Source organism: Adiantum capillus-veneris, chromosome 22, assembly GCF_014529385.1.
Source record: "Adiantum capillus-veneris isolate H3 chromosome 22, ASM1452938v2, whole genome shotgun sequence".
NCBI lineage: Eukaryota > Viridiplantae > Streptophyta > Polypodiopsida > Polypodiales > Pteridaceae > Adiantum > Adiantum capillus-veneris.
This window is the reverse complement of record NC_140952.1, coordinates 18,619,608-18,637,881: the sequence shown is the minus strand read 5'-3', so window position 1 is coordinate 18,637,881 and position 18,274 is coordinate 18,619,608. Positions and strand designations below refer to the sequence as shown.

Sequence of the window (18,274 nt, the reverse complement as noted above, 5' to 3'; positions counted from 1 at the left end):
GATCCGAGCTAAATCCATAAACACATCCGTTGCACTTGACATTGGTATCAGAGCTCTGTGTGTATTTCAGCTTTGCGAACTCAAGGGAAGAACCTAAAGAAGAACCAAGAACCCCAAGAACCCAAGAACCCAAGAATCATCAAGAACCCAAGCAGAACCAAGAACCCAAAGAGCCTCTCCCGGTTTTTTTTCCTGAATGAATCTTCGAGTCCATATCCCGAACTTACCAGATCCCATCTTCATTGCCATGTCTTTGAAGGAAGATCGACATCGGATACACGATAATCCAAATCTTGGGTACGTACTCGAGATCTACTTGCCAAAAATTTGCAGATTGTGGCCGCTTGCAAGTTGTATGTAATGGTTACTGAGAATTGTTCAGTATTGTAAGTTTTCAATACAAGCTATATCTAACATCTCTTTATGATATACTATCTAGTCTATTTATGTACTTATTTATATTCTTGTTTTGCGTTGTCAGGTGCAACGGAATTGAAATGGTCAAGATCTAGATTTTACACTTCCACAAATCCTTTTCTTTCTTTCCTTGCGTTAGTGATTCCTTTTAGCTTGAATGATGGTTCCTTCACCTTTCCCTGAAGAGAGGGAATGAGGGAGAGAGGGAGAGAGGTGTAGAAGGCGAGAGAAAGAGAGAGAAGAGGAGAATGACACCCGATGGGGTCCCAACCAACCCTCTCAAGGGACCCCCACACCGATTGCGATGTGGTATTTGCTTTAGATTGCATAAATGGAATGTACACACATTCAATACCTCAAGTGCAGACTCTACTGACTCGAATGGTGAATGTCGTCGTGGTAACTCCTCAAGACAAGGCACTTACAGGGCTGATTTTGATGTACCTTTGGATCCTTCTCGATGTGGGATTGCGGATGGCCACCAAGGGGTAGATCTAGGGCTGAAGTTGCACTCCCGATGTGACAGGAATGAAGGGTTGAAAACACAGATCTCGACGTTGCCGACGAGGACAGCAATGTGAGCACTCGATGACTATCACGTGACACATCCAACCCTATGTGTCCGTGGACAAGCTACAGCATGATCAGGGTTCAGTCAGTCAAGTCAGTCTAGATTAGCAAGTGTTCTAGCACTTTTGTGAGTCTGTTCGTAGACCGTGCATGTCCAGACACTTAGTATAGATGCATATCCTCTGGTTGCACACAGCATGATCATAAGCATTCCCATCAGAATCCTTCAGGGGAATTTTCCAGTGCATTTAGCCTATTTTCCCTATTTTTTACATTTTCCACTTATTATTTTTAAGTAACTTTTGTTGGAAAGTAGGTAGGGCAAATTGAGTAAGTTTGTATATAAGCAAACCTAAACTAACACTAAATGGCAGAAGAGACAGCAAGAGCCAAGCTCAACAGGCAACTTCTCAAGCAAGACCCTTGGTGGACTTTTCTCCAAGCAAAGACACCATCGCCAAAGACCACCTTCCCTACTATTTTCCTCATCTGCATCAGCCTAGCGTTTTCATCATAAAGACCTTCACCGCAACAAGTCCAAGCACCTAACGTTTCCAGATGGCAGCCCTAGCGTTTTGCACACCAGATCGCCCTCCCTTTCTAGCTCGCCCTCCCTTTCTGGCTAGCGTTTTTCAGCAGATACAACCTCAACAATGCAGCGTTTTTCAGCCATGAAGCACCTGCACATTCAGCCCTAAATATCACAAAGTGATGACTTGGCTACCGACAGCAAAAACCCTAATTTTTGCCAGAAACCCTAATTTTCGAAAATCGCGGAGGTGGAAAAAAAAAATCTAATGAGCGACGCAAATCCCAACTTTTTGCTACGCAAGGATTTTGGATGAGAGAAAGAGAGCTTTATTTTAACTCTCATTGAGAGAGAGAGAGAGAATTTGCTTTTGCTTTCAAGCTTTTGGGGCTCTGCTTTTGGGCATCCCTTGTAACCTTTAAATTAGTGGTGAGGGCCTCACTTCTCAGAGCATCTGGACGCAGAGTCTGAGAGTGAAACCCTAACCGCTCTCTTGTACTTTGATCATTGATTGATACATAAAGAAATACCGAACGGGGCGCCAGTCTTTGGGGCCAATATCTCTAGGCACGGAACTCCGCCGGGCCAGTGCAAATCTATTGTGATCTGTGAATTGTTTTGAAGTGGTTATTTGGTGCTGTCGTGATTGATTCTTGACTTGGAGTGTCCAAGTCTGTTACAGTGGTATCAGAGCATGGCCGATTTCTCTTCTACGGGAAATCCGATCCCCAATTTTTTTCTGCGACACCTATGGCTTCACGCAAGGATCAGTCGACTCCCTCTGCATCTAGAGATGCACGCAAGGATCACAACGAAGATTCAGACAGAGAGTATGGCCCGCCTCGGCCCACTCGGGCAGAGCAAAGAGAGATGACGCGTCATCAATTGATCGGCGATGCAACAAAGATGATGCTCAGTTTTGCGAAGGATTGAAATTGGCAAAATATATGAGCGAGACTTCTTTTAAGGAAGTGCATGAACAGTGGCAGAAAACCACTACACCACCAGTGAAACCCACTCTCAAGAAACTTTTTGATCACAAACAGTATTCAAAGAAGAAATTACAAGAGGTGGTTGATGCACGGATTGCTCAACTTTTTGACGCGCAAAAGAAAGCCAAAAAGCACGGCAAAAAGCAAAAGAAAAGCACTGACTTCCCGAGATATTTGGGTCGTCAGTCGACATTAGACAAGGCAAAGAAACAGAAGAAGCGTGTTCGATTTGAAGGAGTACCCAGTTCTTCATCTTCTTCTTCTTCTTCTGACAGTTCTTCTAGCTCTTCAGATTCGAGCGAAGAAGACAGAAAAGGTAAAAAGCGAGGCAAGAAACAAAGCTTCGGAAAGGGCAACAAAAAGGCAAAGAAGACTAAATCTCGCCCAGAGACTGACAGTTCTACTGAGGACACGTCTACAAACAGCTCAGATTCTGATGATGGAAACTTCTATGCGAACAAGAAGAATTTTTACAAAGCCAACCAGTATGACTTTCTCGAAGATAAAAGCAAGAAAGTCCGAGAGTTTAAGGAAGGTGGCCACTCGATCAAGTTTGATACTTTTTCAGGATACTCACATGCTTCGAAGGCTTTGTCTTTTATACAGCAGTTTGACATTGCTTTCGCGAGAGGACGCTATTCGGAGCACTCCAAGATTCGGAGGGCTACCTCTTACCTTAAGGGGAATGCCCGTACTTGGTGACCAACGCTTCTTTTAAACAAGACTGCGCCAGTTAAATGGCTGAAATTTGAGAAGCTTTTTATTTCTTCTTGGTTGACGCAAGAATATGAACGAGATATACGAGCTGCTTGGAACCATCTTCGGATGACCAAGAAAGATACAATCAATGCTTATTGTGAAAGATTCTGGAGCTCTTTTCTACCCGCCTCTTCATTCAAGAAGATCTCGTTTAGAGAACAGATTGAGCAGTTTGGGTCTACCTACAGAGATCCGAGATCACTGCTTGGAACAGAAGTCAGCTTCTATTCAGGAGTCGATGAGTCATGCGAAGCGGGGCTTTGCCATTCACTCTGGCAGTCTGACCTACCCCACAGATGAGACCATGACACTACGAGCCGAACAAACTTCTGGGAATGAAAGTAGAAAGAAAAAGAGCAACCCAGACAAAAAGGATGCACGACCCAAGCTTACTCCTGAGGAGAGAGCTCGCTTCATGAGAGAGGGGAAGTGCTTTGGATGCGGGGAACATGGACATATAGAGTTCGAGAGCAGCTGAAAAACGTGGCAGAAAAGGCCGATAGAAAAGTAGGACTGGTACCACATGACATGGGACCTGCACCGAATCTAATCAATGAAAGTACAAACTTTGCCGATGTTGGGGCAAAGTGAAGGATCAGGAAGCTCTTTTGAAAGAGCCAAGGCCAACTTCTTTTCACTTGGAATTGGCGGCTCGATTTGGAATTATGCCCAATAGACTGACGCCACAGACGGAGGTAGTTCGACTGGCACCCGGATGAGATGTTGCCATTACACCGAGCATTGGCAAACTTCGTTTGCAATGACAGGGGTGTTCACGGCACGCGAGTGACGTTCTACTCAGGATCCCTTGGTACCACAAGAACTACGCCGTGGTTGACTATCGGGCCGAGAAAGCGACTTTGACAAATGAAGGGCTAAGAGAATTGTACTTGATGAACTTCAGTTTCTTTACTCATTCTTTTGGGAGAGAACTGAACGATGGATAAAGGAGAACGCCAAGATTTTTCTCCACACTCATGCCGATTGCTTTTTAGAGGGCCTGAAGATCATACCATTGACCTGATACTTAGAAGCACATTATCGAACCGGCCACCTTACCGTGTGAGCCGAGTACAGAATGAAAAGATTATGAACCAAGTGAAAGACCTCTTGAAAAAGGGTCTTGTCCAGACTAGTACTTCACCGTATTGCTCTCCGTTGTTGGATTTGAAGAAAGACGGATCTTGGAGAATGTGCATCGATTACAAAGCTCTCAACAAAATCACCATCAAGAACAGATTTCCGATTCCTAGGATCGATGATATACTCGACAGGTTACAGGGATCCTCGTGATTTAGCAGGATTGACCTGAAGAGTGGATATCATCAAATCCGAATCGCGCCGGGAGACGTCTACAAGACAGCCTTTCGGACGACTTTTGGGTTATTTGTTTTTGGTGATGCCTTTTGGCTTAACCAACGCTCCAGCGACATTTAACCGGATGATGGACAGGATTTTTCAAGCGTACAAGCTATTTGTTGGCACTTTCTTTGATGATATCATTGTTTTCTCCAAGAATGAAGAAGAACACAGAGATCATATGCTTCAGAGATACATTTTTTTTGAGACACTTTGTCTCAGCAAGCAGGAGTGCAAGTGGATTCGGCCAAGATAGAGACTATACGTGATTGGCCCGATTTGAAGAATGTGTTCGTACTACAGGCAATTCATACGAAAGTTTGCAGAGGTTGCTTCCCTTATGCATATCTTGATACAGAAAGGAGTCCCTTTCTCGTGGGGATCCACAAAGGTGATTGCCTTTCAGACATTCAAAGAGAAATTGACTACAGGACCAGATTTAACTTTACCAGACTTGCAAAAGTCATTTGAAGTATTTTGTGATGCTTATGGTCGTAGTCTGGGTGCGGTCTTGATGCAAGAAGGCCGTGCCATTGCTTAAGAGAGTCGATTGTTCTCTAGGCCGGAGATGATAGCACAGATTTATGAGAAAGAGCTTTTGGCGGTTATCCATGCTCTTACTCAGTGGCGGCATTACCTACTCGGAGTGGATTTTACTGTCCTTACAGACCATCAGAGTTTGCGCTACTTCTTGCCACAAAACAGCTTTCAGAAAAGCAGATGCGGTGGGCGAACATCTTGTCACAATTTCACTTCTAAATTGTCCATGTGTAGGGACAGAAGAATGTGGTGGCAGATGCTTCGTCTCGGAAGCCGTTGGTTGTGGCTATTTCCGCGATACATCATAGTAGCTTCGAGGATATGGTCGATCAATATGCCACAGATACAGATTTTGCAGATATTTTCACACGGATACAGGATGGGGAGACAGTAGCTGGATACTCCCTTCGGGAAGGCTACTTGATGAGAAAGACTATGTTGTGCGTTACACAGCCATTGCGGGAAAAGGTTATGACTGAATGCCACTGTCCACCTTTTACGGGTCACCGCTGCATTGCTACCACCATGAAGGGGATAGAGAGATACTTCTTTTGGCCGAGACTCAAAAAGGATGTGGAAGAGTTGTGCGCATTATGCCAGAAGGTCAAGCTTGATAGGCATAAGGCACAGGGATTGTTACAGCCTTTACCCATACCCACCCATCCCTGGGAAAGTATTGCAATGGATTTCATTTTTGATCTCCCGAGAACACAGAATGGTCACGATAATTTTTCGATAACATGGCACGTCTGAGACGATTGTCTCCGACAGAGACCCCAGATTTATGAGTTTGTTTTGGAAGGCAATTTGGGAGAACATTGGCACACGGTTGCAGTTCTCGTCATCGTTCCACTTGCAGACTGACGGGCAATCTGAGATTGCCAATTCAGTGGTTTTAGATCTATTGAAGTATTGTATCTCGGATCAGAAGACACAATGGGAAAAGAACTTACCTTTGGTGGAATTTGCCTACAATAACAAGATACACTCTTCGACGGGGAAGACGCCATTTGAGATTGTTGAAAGGGCTGCGAAGGTTCCATCCTTCCAGAGCACGAAAGATTAGATATTTGAAGCAGATGAACATTCGCGAGATTTGGATACGGCTTTTGCCAAGGTTCCCGAGACTTTGCAGAAGTCTCAAGAACGACAGAAAAAGGCAGCGGATCGCCATCGTCGCGACTTGAAACTGAAGGAGGATGATTGGGTGCTCTTACGTTTTGAGAAGGCACGCCAACGAAAGAAAAAGGGAAAGGAGAGGCTTTTTCCAAAGCTTAGTATGCAATACTACGGACCTTTCCACATAACTGAAAAGATAAATGATGTCTCCTTCCGATTGAAACTGCCAGATACTTGGAGGATTCACAATGCATTGCATGTGAGTCTCTTGAAACCTATTAAGAGTGATGTGTCTGATGATGGGGAGCTTGATCAGCAACCCGAAGTGGAAGAAAACGAGGAGATCCTTGTTCCTGAACAGATTTGGCACATAAGGATACGAAGACTAAAGGTAAAGTCCGAAGGCGGTTCTTGGTTAAGTTCAAGAACTTTCCTGCATTTGATGCGAAGTGGATGGAGGAGGAGGATCTAGCAGATACTCCTCGGATTGTGAAACTTTACCTCGATGTTTTGGTTTAGCATAATCTACTCCAAACGAAACCCGGAAATTCAGCTTGGCCGAAGATATGGTGCAGTGGGATGCACAAGAGGGGAGTTACTCCGCTTTTTTGTCAACAGATGCCTTGATTTTGATACTAAAGTCACTGATGTCTCTTTGAGCTTCACGGATACTGAGAGCTGACAGTATGACTTTATGAAATGGAATTCCTGATAAAGATATTGATTTGTTCTTGACTTCTTTTGAGTGCAGGAATTGATAGCCGAAATGACTGCAGCATTTTGGTCTAATTGATCTCGAATAGACATGGTTGCAATAGGGGTTAGTCAATCGGACATCGATGAGGTCCCAATTGGACCTAGATGTGATTGCTAGCTACATTGCCGATAAATCATGGTCTAAGATCCGAATGAATGTTGAATGTCATGTGATGTCCTGTGATGTCGTGTGATGTGACTGTCGATTTGGTACATGTGCTAGATGTGTGTCCCTAGTACGTAGGTACTAACAGTCAGTGTCTGCTAAGACAGTTCATGGCTTTTGTCGGTTTTGCAGACGTAATCGCGATCGATTACAATGCTTTCAAGAGAGGGGTATGTCACAAAGTGATGACGTGGCTACCGACAACAGAAACCCTAATTTCTGCCAAAAACCCTAAAATTCCTGCAAACCCTAATTTATGTCAAAAACCCTAATTTTTTGAAATCGCGGAGGTGGAAAAAAATATATATTAAATGAGCGACGCAAATCCCACCTTTTTGCTATGCAAGGATTTTGGATGAGAGAAAGAGAATTGAATTGCTTTATTTTAACTCTCATTGAGAGAGAGAGAATTTGCTTTTGCTTTCAAGCTTTTGGGGCTCTGCTTTTGGGCATCCCTGGTAACCTTTAAATTAGTGGTGAGGGCCTCACTTCTCAGAGCATCTGGACGCAGAGTCTGAGAGTGAAACCCTAACCGCTCTCTTGTACTTTGATCATTGATTAATACATAAAGAAATACCGAAAGGGGTGCCAGTCTTTGGGGCCAATATCTCTACGCACGGAACTCCGTCGGGCCAGTGCGGATCTATTGTGAAACTGTGAATTGTTTTGAAGTGGTTATTTGGTGTTGTCGCAATTGATTCTTGACTTGGAGTGTCCATAAAAGAGTAGCAAATTCAGCCCAAAGATCATCAGTTTTCAGCCCTCCAGTAGATGCAGATTTTCAGCCCTAAAGACCAGCAAAATCAGCGTTTTCCTTAGCGTTTTCAGCAACAGCAGATTTCAGCCCATAGCGTTTTTGGACAGCAGATAAAAGATTGCAGATTTCAGCCCTTAGGTTGGTGTCGTCATCGCCGACATAGCCTAGACTTGCATCAATCACATGCATTCAGTTTGTATCAGTTTGTGCAATCATAAGAAGACCACTCTCGCCATAGAGTGGGGCCTTCGGAGGAGGGTTTTACAACCTCTTTGGTGTCGTATCTCAGTCTCATACACTTGCACGCACAGTGTCCACTCACTTTGTTTGTAATCATTGCACTCTCTCATTAAGAACGGGAGGCTCTCCCTTCCATAAGAACAAAAGGAACCTTGAGCACAGTTCGGAGCACTCATCTTGAGCAAAGCGCAAACATTCATTCCGTTGCACCTTACAATGACGGCGAGGGAATGGCCGAGGGGAGGCAATGAAAAGGGGCTGAAATCTGCTGATTTGAAAACTGGAAATGCTAGGCTACTCTTCTGAAGGCGCTAGGTGGCCTATAACTTGCTCCAATGCTTGGCTGCCTGGTTTCCTTTATAGGGCTGAAATTGGACTTATGAATTTAATAAGGTTTAGGAACTATCCACCAGACCCGACAAAAAAAAAAAAAATCATAAAAATGATTTACTAACAAGTATGGCCAGGAGGTCAATTTCTGGGTGAAACTATTCCACATCTGCCCACCCGGGATTCCGATCGAGGAAGGAATGCCTCGTTGGATTCCTCTAACCTAGAACTACATGCACCTCCTTCCAGATGCCCACCATAGTGTAATAACATCTGTCAAACGCATGTACAAACCATTTATGCAAGAGGGTTTCCAAAACTGAAAACCTAATCTAATGGACTCGTCCAGACATGCAGGTCCTGCGAACATGCTCACAAACTTGCCGGTACTACTCCTCCTAGGATTCTAGACACTCCTGTCTAGGAAGAAGCGAAAAACTAGCCTTGGAAGTCGATGAAGCATGTCCACATGGCGCACAGAGCCATGTGCATGTGGCATCCTCTCTTGCTTAAGGTGAGGTACTAGTACCGAACTCCATGCACGCCATAAGATGGTCTCGAATGAAGTCATTGTAGATGATGTCTTCCACGGTGACTTTTGAGAGAGAGGCTCTCCTGGGTGATGTGGAAACACAAGGATGGTGATGATGCATCTACTTACAAACCATGGACTGCTTCTTGGATCAACGGTGCCCTTGTTGGTTACCGGCGAACAATAACCTTTGTTGCTCCAACTTGGATGGTGTGAACCAAACTGCAAAGCTAATGGATGCTCATAGAGCGAATGGCTGGATATGCAAACGCCGACATCCAGGAAGGTTATCGGCCAACGAATGTTGCCCCTATGCGAAAGATAGGCGAGAGCAATGTTGAATGGGAGTTGAAGATGGATATGTCTTTGGAATGCCCACGAACCATGACAAGTCCTCTGTATGATGTCTCATGAAACCGCCAAGTAACTCCTCATAGATAGAGGCTCCTCTTGGAGCTTCGACTAGATTGCCGTATGATGGAAGCTCTAAATGAATCCTGGTCTTTACAATAGTTGTGGGTGTGAATGAAGACTCGTGATGCCTACAAACTCCTGCCATGGTTGCCTCGAATTGGAACTCTTTGTCTCCGGATGTGTAAGGTGCAGCAGAATGAATGTAGAACTTTGCTCAAGATGAGTGCTCCGAACTGTGCTCAAGGTTCCTTTTATTCTTATGGCAGGGGGAGCCTTCCGTTCTTAATGAGAGAGTGCAGTGGATACAAACAAAGTGAATGGACAGTGTGAGTGAAAGTGCATGAGACTGAGAGATAGAGAGAGAAGAGAATACGACACCAGAGACGACGTAAAACCCTCCTCCGAAGGCCCCACTCTCTATGGCGAGAGTGGTCTACTTATGATTGCACAAATCTCTATAATGCTTGGACTTGCCGACGATGTGGACGACGATGAGGACGACGACGAGACTGGCTAAAATCTGAAAATGCTAAGGGCTGAAATCTGCAAATCTTTATCTGCTGAATTCTGACTCTATGTCGGGAACAATGTTGATGGCGACGATGCGACGACGACGCGCTGAACACGCAGATGCTGAAATCTGCGTTTTCCGGGCTGAATCTGTAAACCTTGCGGAATCTGACCGTGCAGCAAGGATCTGCTGCGGGAAGGTAAGATCTGCGAGGTTCGGAGGTTCTTCTGCAAGTACTAAAGGCTGAAAACTGAAAACGTTGGTCCTATGGCTGATTTTGTCGCGATGATCTGCAAAAACGCTAGGGTTGTTCTGCAAACCAAAAACGCTAGGGCTGAAAATTGTCCTGCTGTGGAAATCTGCTAACGCTAGGGCTGATCTGCTTCTTGCTATCGTAAGGAATCTGAAAGATCCAAAAGCGCTGGCTGATCTGGTCCAAAACTCTAGGTTGATGCTGTGGAGCAAAAACGCTAGGCCTCTTGGGGGTTCTGCTGAGAAGTTGCCTGTTGAGCGGTGCTCCTGCTTCCTCTTCTGCCAGAAAGTGCTAGCGCTAGGTTTGCTTATATACAAACTTAGCAAAATTGCCCTACCTACTTTCCAACAAAAGTCACTTAATAAATAAATGAAAAATGACAAAAATAGTAAAAAATAAGTCTATGCACTATAAAAATGCTACTGATGGATCTGACTGGAATCTGATGGTCATGATGTGTGCAACCAAAGGATATGCATCTAGTCTAAGTGCCTGGACATGCACGGTCTATGAACAGACTCACCAAAGTGCCAGATCACTTCCTATTCTAGACTGACTTGACAGAACTAAACCCTGGTCATGCTGTAGCTTGTCCACGGACACAGAGTTCCATGTGTCACGTGACATCCCCTCCTTTTCAAAGTGAGGTACTGGTACCGAACTGTATGGCGTCAAGGGAGATCGCCCACAACATCCGGAATCCTAGAAAGGACTCTTCGCCGGCCCTCTCTGAGGTGTGGGTCGTGCGATACTTGAACTTCATAAAGGTCTGCAATGCCTTCTTCTCTAGGCCGCGCCGAAAGCGACACAAAGTCTTATGTGGCTCCTTCAATGCTTCAACTTCGTCTAGAGTCATGCTTCTTTCGTCTTCAAGAATCTCCACGGCTGAAAATTCCTGAAACCACTTCCAACACAAATACATGAACATACCCATTCCATGTAAGTGAGTGGAAAAAATCTTGTCTTCCTCAAAGACTGTGCATGCAATGTAGATAAACAAAGAGACGGAGTGCTAAACCGTCCACCACACACACGCAAACAATGAGATCGAATCTTGTCTTGCTGATCTAAATCAATCAACTGTGGCAATTCACAACGGAAATGCCCATGCTTGGTGCTCATACTTTCATGTGCTCTTTCTACAACTGTGTCATGCCAAGGAAGAGACATGGAATGTGACTTCCTTGAATGCATACTTTTCAACTTTTCATGAATAATCCGTATACATCCGTGCTCATTCATGAGTGAAACGTGCTCAACGTAAAATATGTCATGCCTAGGAAAAGGAATTACATAAAGACGCTGACTAAAATACAAGAAACGATCACGAATGAAACACTCGTACAATGCGTGCTGACTAATCATTCGAACACATAATACTTCATGTGAGGGTTCTTTAGACCTAGCTTCGAGAGCCAAGATCAGTTCTTCCTGAGGGGGTTCTTTGGACCTAGGCTCGAGAGCCAAGATCGTTCTTCGTGTTTGTCGAATCTGCAATGAGGTTAGCTTCATTAGAGAAAGTATCAACTAGCACATCATCCTTGTGAACAATCACATCATCTTCATGCAAATCATCATGCTTGTGAGGAATCACATCTTGATCATGCAAATCATCATGCTTGTCATTGTCATCCAAATCATCATGCTTATCATTATAATTCAAATCATCATGCTTATCATTATCATTCAATTCATGTGTGACTTGCTTTAGAGAAGAAGAGACGGAAAGAGTCTCTTTCTCTTGAGTCTCTTGCATTTGTGTCTGTACTTGAGAAAAGAGTCGCAACATCTCCTTCATTTGTTAGACACTCTGCGCTTCATTCGCTAACCGTCTTTCTTCGCACTCGCGATCGAATTCGGCTTGTCTTTCTTTGGCTTCCAAGCTTTCTTGCTCGTACTCACGCTCTATGGTTGCCAATCTTTCTTCGTATTCACGATCTATGGCTTCCCTTCTTTCTTCGTATTCTAACTTCCTGTCCAGAAACAACTGCAGCAACTCCTTCATAGGAGTTAGTGCAATCCTTGTCGTAGATGGGGAAGGGGGAGAGTCAGAAAAACCTCCTGGTGGGGAAAATTCTTCTTCGCCTCTCTCATGCTCATCACCTCCAAGCAAAGTATCCATTCCACTTCGAGTGATGAACATCCACTGAAGTCGTGGGTTCTTGTGGATTCTTGTGGTCTTGGGTTCTTAAGTTCACGAGGAACTTGGGTTCTTGGAGTCTTGGTTTTTGGGATTCTTGAGTTCTTGAGGTTCTTCTTTCGCTTGCAATTTGTGTTAGAGAAGGATCCTCTCTTCACCCGAGTTCGGCTCTTTTCCGCGGGCGCACCCCTTGGCGGCCTTGCGCTCACACCAAGGTTGCTTCTTCCCACCTCAGGTCGATTGGCCGGCCGCTAAGTGCACAATCCGCTCTTAATGAGTGAAAAGAGGCACAAGGGGAGGCTGGACAAACCCTTCTTTCCTGGGATTCCTGTCACTCTTTAAAAACACGATTAGGAATTGACACACCCAAGCGAACTTGGGTTCGTGCGACCGCAACAAGCAAAAAAATTCTTTCCTTAGTGATGCAAAACACTGCCAAAGCTCTAATACCAATGTAAGGTGCAGCGGAATGAATGTTGAACTTTGCTCAAGATGAGTGCTCCAAACTGTGCTCAAAATTCCTTTTGTTCTTATGGAAGGGGGAGCCTTCTGTTCTTAATGAGAGAGTGCAATGGACACAAACAAAATGAATGGACAGTGTGCGTGACAGTGCATGAGACTAAGAGATAGAGAAAGAAGAGAATACGACACCTGAGATGTTGTAAAACCCTCCTCCGAAGGCCTCACTCTCTATGGCGAGAGTGGTCTACTTATGATTGCACAAATCTCTACAATACTTGGACTTGCCGACGATGTCGACGACGAGACGGGCTGAAATCTGCAAATCTTTATCTGCTGAATTCTGACTCTATGTCGGGAACGATGTCAATGGCGAGGATGCGACGACGACGACACGCTGAAAACGCAGATGCTGAAATCTGCGTTTTCCGGGCTGAATCTGTAAACCTTGCGGAATCTGACCGTGCGGCGAGGATCTGCCGCGGGAAGGTGAGATCTGCGAGGTTCGGAGGTTCTTTTGCGAGTGCTAAAGGCTGAAAACTGAAAACACTAGTCCTATGGCTGATTTTGTCGCGATGATCTGCAAAAACGCAAGTTTGGCCAGGGGAGGGGGTCAGTTTCCAGGATGAAACTATCGCACATCTGATCTGTCCACCCGAGTTTCCAATCGATGCAAGGAATGCCTCGTTGGATTCCTCTAACCTAGTATATGCACGTCATGCTAGATGTCCATCGTAGTGTAATAACATTTGTCAAAACGCATGTACAAACCATTTACGCAAGGGGTTGCAAAATTGGAAAACCTAATCTAATGGACTTGTCCGAACATGCAGGTCTTGCGAATAGGCTCACAACCTTGTCGGTACTAATCCTCCTAGGATTCTCGACACTCCTATCAAGGAAGAAGGGGAAAATTGGCTCTAGAAGTCGATGAAGCATGTTGACGTGGCACACAGAGCCATGTGCCTTGTTCATGTATGTGGCATTGCAGGTGTTTTAGATCGGAGTCGAGGTGTCCACCAGATCACAAGCCTGTTCTTGTCTTCATTGCATCTTCCGCTACCACCTGACACTTCCGCCCTACGGACTACAATGGCGCCGTCAGGATCGCTCTCGAGCAAGAAATCAAGCACAATAAAAGTAAGCCTAAGGAGAAGAACACAATGGTAAGAACAACGGTAATTCTTCTTCTTCTTCTTCTAAATCTTCCTATACACCTAAAGCACAGAACTCTTCACCTAACAATGATACTAAAGGAAAGACAAACTCAAGCAACCCCTATGTTGATCCCTGACGAAAACTCTAGAGGATGGTTAAGTCTTGAAGAAAGAACCACTTATGGAAAAGGACTATGTTCTAAGTGTCACACTAGATTACCTAAAAAAGAATCCACAGCTTCCAATCGTCTAAAGTATGAACACAATATTGTGCCCCGAGTTTCCAATGATTATCTTGATGAGTCTCTCGTTACGTGTTATGGTCATGTCAATGGTCAGCGCATTGTGGTCTTGTTTGATTCTAGCCATATGCATGATGTGATTAGTAATTCTCTTGTGAATAGGGCACGCTATTTCTAACAACTCATTGGCCAATGCGGTTTTGAATTTGCTCATGAACGCTTCAATCATGCATGAATGTCCTAATGTGCAAGTTTCTCTGTCACGTGACACATCCAACCCTATGTGTCCGTGGACAAGCTACAGCACAACCAGGATTCAGTCAGTCAAGTCAGTCTAGAATAGGAAGTGATCTGGCACTTTTGTGAGTGTTCGCAGACCGTGCATGTCCACACACTTAGATTAGATGCATATCCTTTGGTCGCACACAACATGAGCATCAGATTCCAGTCAGATCCCATCACTAGCATTTTTACACTGCATAGACCTATTTTTCCTATTTTTGACATTTTTCACTTATTATTTTTAAGTAAATTTTGTTGGAAACTAGGTAGGGCAATTTTGCTAAGATAATATATAAGCAAACCAAAGTTAGCACTTTCTGGCAGAAGAGACAGCAAGAGCACCTTGCTCAACAGGCAACTTCTCATCAAGACCAACCCCCACGACAACTCTGGCGTTTTCTCACTAGAAAACCTAGCGTTTTTGCACCAGATCAGCCAGCGTTTATGCACTTGCAGATTCCCGGCGACAGTAGACAGCAGATCAGCCCTAGCGTTAGCAAATTTCCCGCAGCAGACAAAAAACAGCCTAGCGTTTTTGGATCAGCAAGACTCCCAGCGTTTTTGCAGATCTTTGCGATAGATTCAGCCCTAGAACCAGCGTTTTCAGTTTTCAACAGTTAGACATCGCAAAAGAAGTCCCGAACCTCGTAGATCTCACCTTCCCGCAACAGATCCTCACGGCACGGTTAGATCCCGTGAAGTTTGCAGATTCAGCCCGGAAAACGCAGATTTCAGCATCTGCGTTTTCAGCATCGTCGCATCGTCGCCATCGACATCGTCACCGACATAGAGTCAGAATTTAGCAGATAAAAATTTTCAGATTTCAACCATTAGCATTTTCAGATTTTAGCCCGTCTCGTCGTCCTCCTCCTCATCGTCTTCGACATCGTCAGCAAGTCCAAGCATTGTAGAGATTTGTGCAATCATAAGTAGACCGCTCTCGCCATAGAGAGTGGGGCCCCCGGAAGAGGGTTTGACAAGATTCTGGTGTCGTATTCTCTTCTCTCTCTATCTCTTAGTCTCATGCACTTCCATTCACAGTGTCCATTCACTTTGTTTGTGTCCATTGCACTTGCCATTAAGAACGGAAGGCTCTCCCTTCCATAAGTAAAAGGAACCCTTGAGCACAGTTCGGAGCACTCATCTTGAGCAAAGTTCAAACATTCATTCCACTGCACCTTACATTCTCTTCACAATGTATCTTTTTGTCACAAGTTTGTTGTCTCTCCTCTCTTTGGATGTGATGTGATTTTAGGCATTAAGTGGTTTCGTGTCACCTGCGGTTCACTTGCGCTATGTGGACATGCTTCTGCTACAATCTAGCATGAGTCTAGCATAGGACTGAGCCTGGCACTTTGTGAGCCTCTAGCAGGACGTGCATGCACAGGCCAGTCATAGTTGCATACCCTCTCTTGCACAAAACAGTCATGTCAGCATGAGCATTTTCTACCGCATGAACCACCCGTTACAGGTCATTTTTTTATAAGTGACTTTTGAAATTCTTTTTAGAAATTGTGGATTTGTTGGGAAGCTTGCCGGCCCCAGCGTATAATTCCTATAAATGAAGACCTAGCGCTTGCAGAATCATGCAGAGGAGCAGAGGCCACCGAGCCACAATACAAGCCTCTCAAGTACCCTAGCGTTTGCCAAACCCAGCATATAATTCCTATAAATGAAGACCTAGCGCTTGCAGAATCACACAAGGAGCAAAGGCTACCTAGCCGCAGTACGAGCCTCTCGAGTACCCTAGCGTTTTCAATCTTCAGCACCAGCATTTTTGCATCAGCATTCAGCCCATCTCGTTGCGGTAGATCCTCGCCGCAATCAGCCTGCCGTCATCAGCAGGCCAACGTTTTCACAATTCAGCCATTATCAGCAGCAGATCAGCATTTTCAAATTCAGCCATAGTTTAGTCGTCGTCGTCGCGGCAAAAATCAGCCTTCTCTCTCAAAATTGGGCAGCTGATGTGGGTTGCAAATGGGCTCATATGCGGCCAAGTGTCCAGATTGCCTCTTTTGAGTTAGTTTCCTTGTATCCACCAACTTATAACATGTAGCGTGGGGCCTAAATGACTTTGAACTGAGCCTAGACATTATTTTACTACTCTGATTCCAGTGCCTATCGGCCCAACCAACTCGTGGTGACCTCGCCTTTACTGTTGCGGGTGAAACTCTCAGTCGTCGGCTATTTTACAATGGCCGCACAATGTCCGGCCATTTGTGAGAGGGTCCCAAAAATCAAATAAAAATCAAGGGAAAGAAACCAACAACTAAGGTTAGTGGTTGTCACAGCCTTGTGACAATAGCTCTCACGGAGGTAAATGTCGGGGAAGGCTGTGAGCCCAAGATGTGAGCACAAGGAGCCTTCAGATAATCCACAACATAAGGCAGAAAATTGTGGTAAAAATTGTATCCCCCACCATCCAATAGCACCTTCTAGCCAAGGACGTAAGCAAGAACCTATAAAGACCTCTACCACACGGCCTCGCCCTCTCTGGTGACCTCGTGTTGACTCCCCTTGAGAGCTCAAGGGTGGAATGTGTCAAAACTCTGTGAGTCCAATCAGCATTGAGGTTTTTAGAGGGTACAATAATGCTACCTGTGAACATAAAGAAAAACAGCGTTCTCATATTCTTTACATCTCCCAAAGCAGCTCACTTCTCAAAACTTACTAGATTACAAAACTAAAACTATTGGCCACCTCACATGTTGTGCAGACTAACCAAGTTCATCAAGCTCTACAACATAAGGCTTTACTCGGACCTCCTTGAACAAGCTTTTCACCCGCAAGCAATATCTGTGAGCAGAAACCAAACAAACAATCAACTTTATTACTGCAATCTAGCGTATACAAAACAAACGCACACTACTTCTATACAGATCTAAAGCTTCTCTCTCTCTCTCTCTCTCTCTCTCTCTCTCTCTCTCTCTCATTCTCATGAAACAAAAGAGTGTGTGATGTTTATGAGGGAGCGCTTTTCTACTGGTCAAAAGCACCACAACAACAAAATGTCGTTGTTCCAGAGCACGTTACGTGATCGATGCATATGCGTGACAAGAACGACCATGTCCAAATATACAGCGCAGAATGGAGATGAAAGTAAGCGAGCACTCACGGACACCATGTCTTGGAATAGATGACGACTGAATTTTCAGAGTTCCTTGACTTGATGAGCTCCTCAAGATCCGCAGGAGAGGAAGGAGTGGAGGACGTGGAGCGCGCCGCGAGAGGCGTCGAGATACGATGGAAGTGTTGGGGAAGAGCAGTGAACGGTGAGAGGCGAAATCTGCAGAGCTGCGTGGGCAGGACAACATTGCGGGGCGCCTGTAAATTGCTCTCCCAAGCTGCTGATGCAGACGGCACACACGAGAGGAAGGAAGGAGTGAAGGCAGAAGCTGCCATTTCTCGCGCTCGCAATCCCAGAAATTGTACTTTCTATTGAGAATGTTTGTTTTATCAGCACGGCCTGAGTTCCATTCCTGACGCACGACAGGCCATTTTCTCCAATTCACTTCTCAAGTTCTCTCTCTCTCTCTCTCTCTCTCTCTCTCTCTCTCTCTCTGCGCACACATGTGCGTGTGTGTGTTTGCATTACACTTGCTACAAGAGACTCCCCAGTGAATGAAGCTTTTCTACACTGCCAATGTATTACGGCTTAGGAGGAATCCAATTGGTCTCGCTTCATGCACTAGACCACCCATATAATCCCCAACTACAAAACCATGTTCTTCGCCGAAAGAGGAAACCATA

At 44.9% G+C, this 18,274-nt stretch overlaps 1 protein-coding gene across 2 annotated transcripts in view; it reads right to left on the bottom strand.

Moving 5' to 3' along the window:
- LOC147428987 (glutaredoxin-like) overlaps positions 1 to 18,046 on the bottom strand; it is a 73,419-nt gene extending 55,373 nt beyond the window's left edge. Inside the window, exons 1-2 of one of the 2 annotated variants that reach the window (XM_086495413.1) lie at positions 17,640 to 18,046; positions 17,247 to 17,320 (exon numbers count right to left, since the gene is read on the bottom strand). In XM_086495413.1, coding sequence (XP_086351539.1) covers positions 17,247 to 17,320; positions 17,640 to 17,926 — 361 coding nt within the window. In that variant the 5' untranslated portion in view covers positions 17,927 to 18,046. The remainder of the gene's footprint in view (positions 1 to 17,246; positions 17,321 to 17,639) is intronic. The other variant, XM_086495411.1, reaches the window with a different exon arrangement.
- Positions 18,047 to 18,274: the final 228 nt, after the last annotated feature.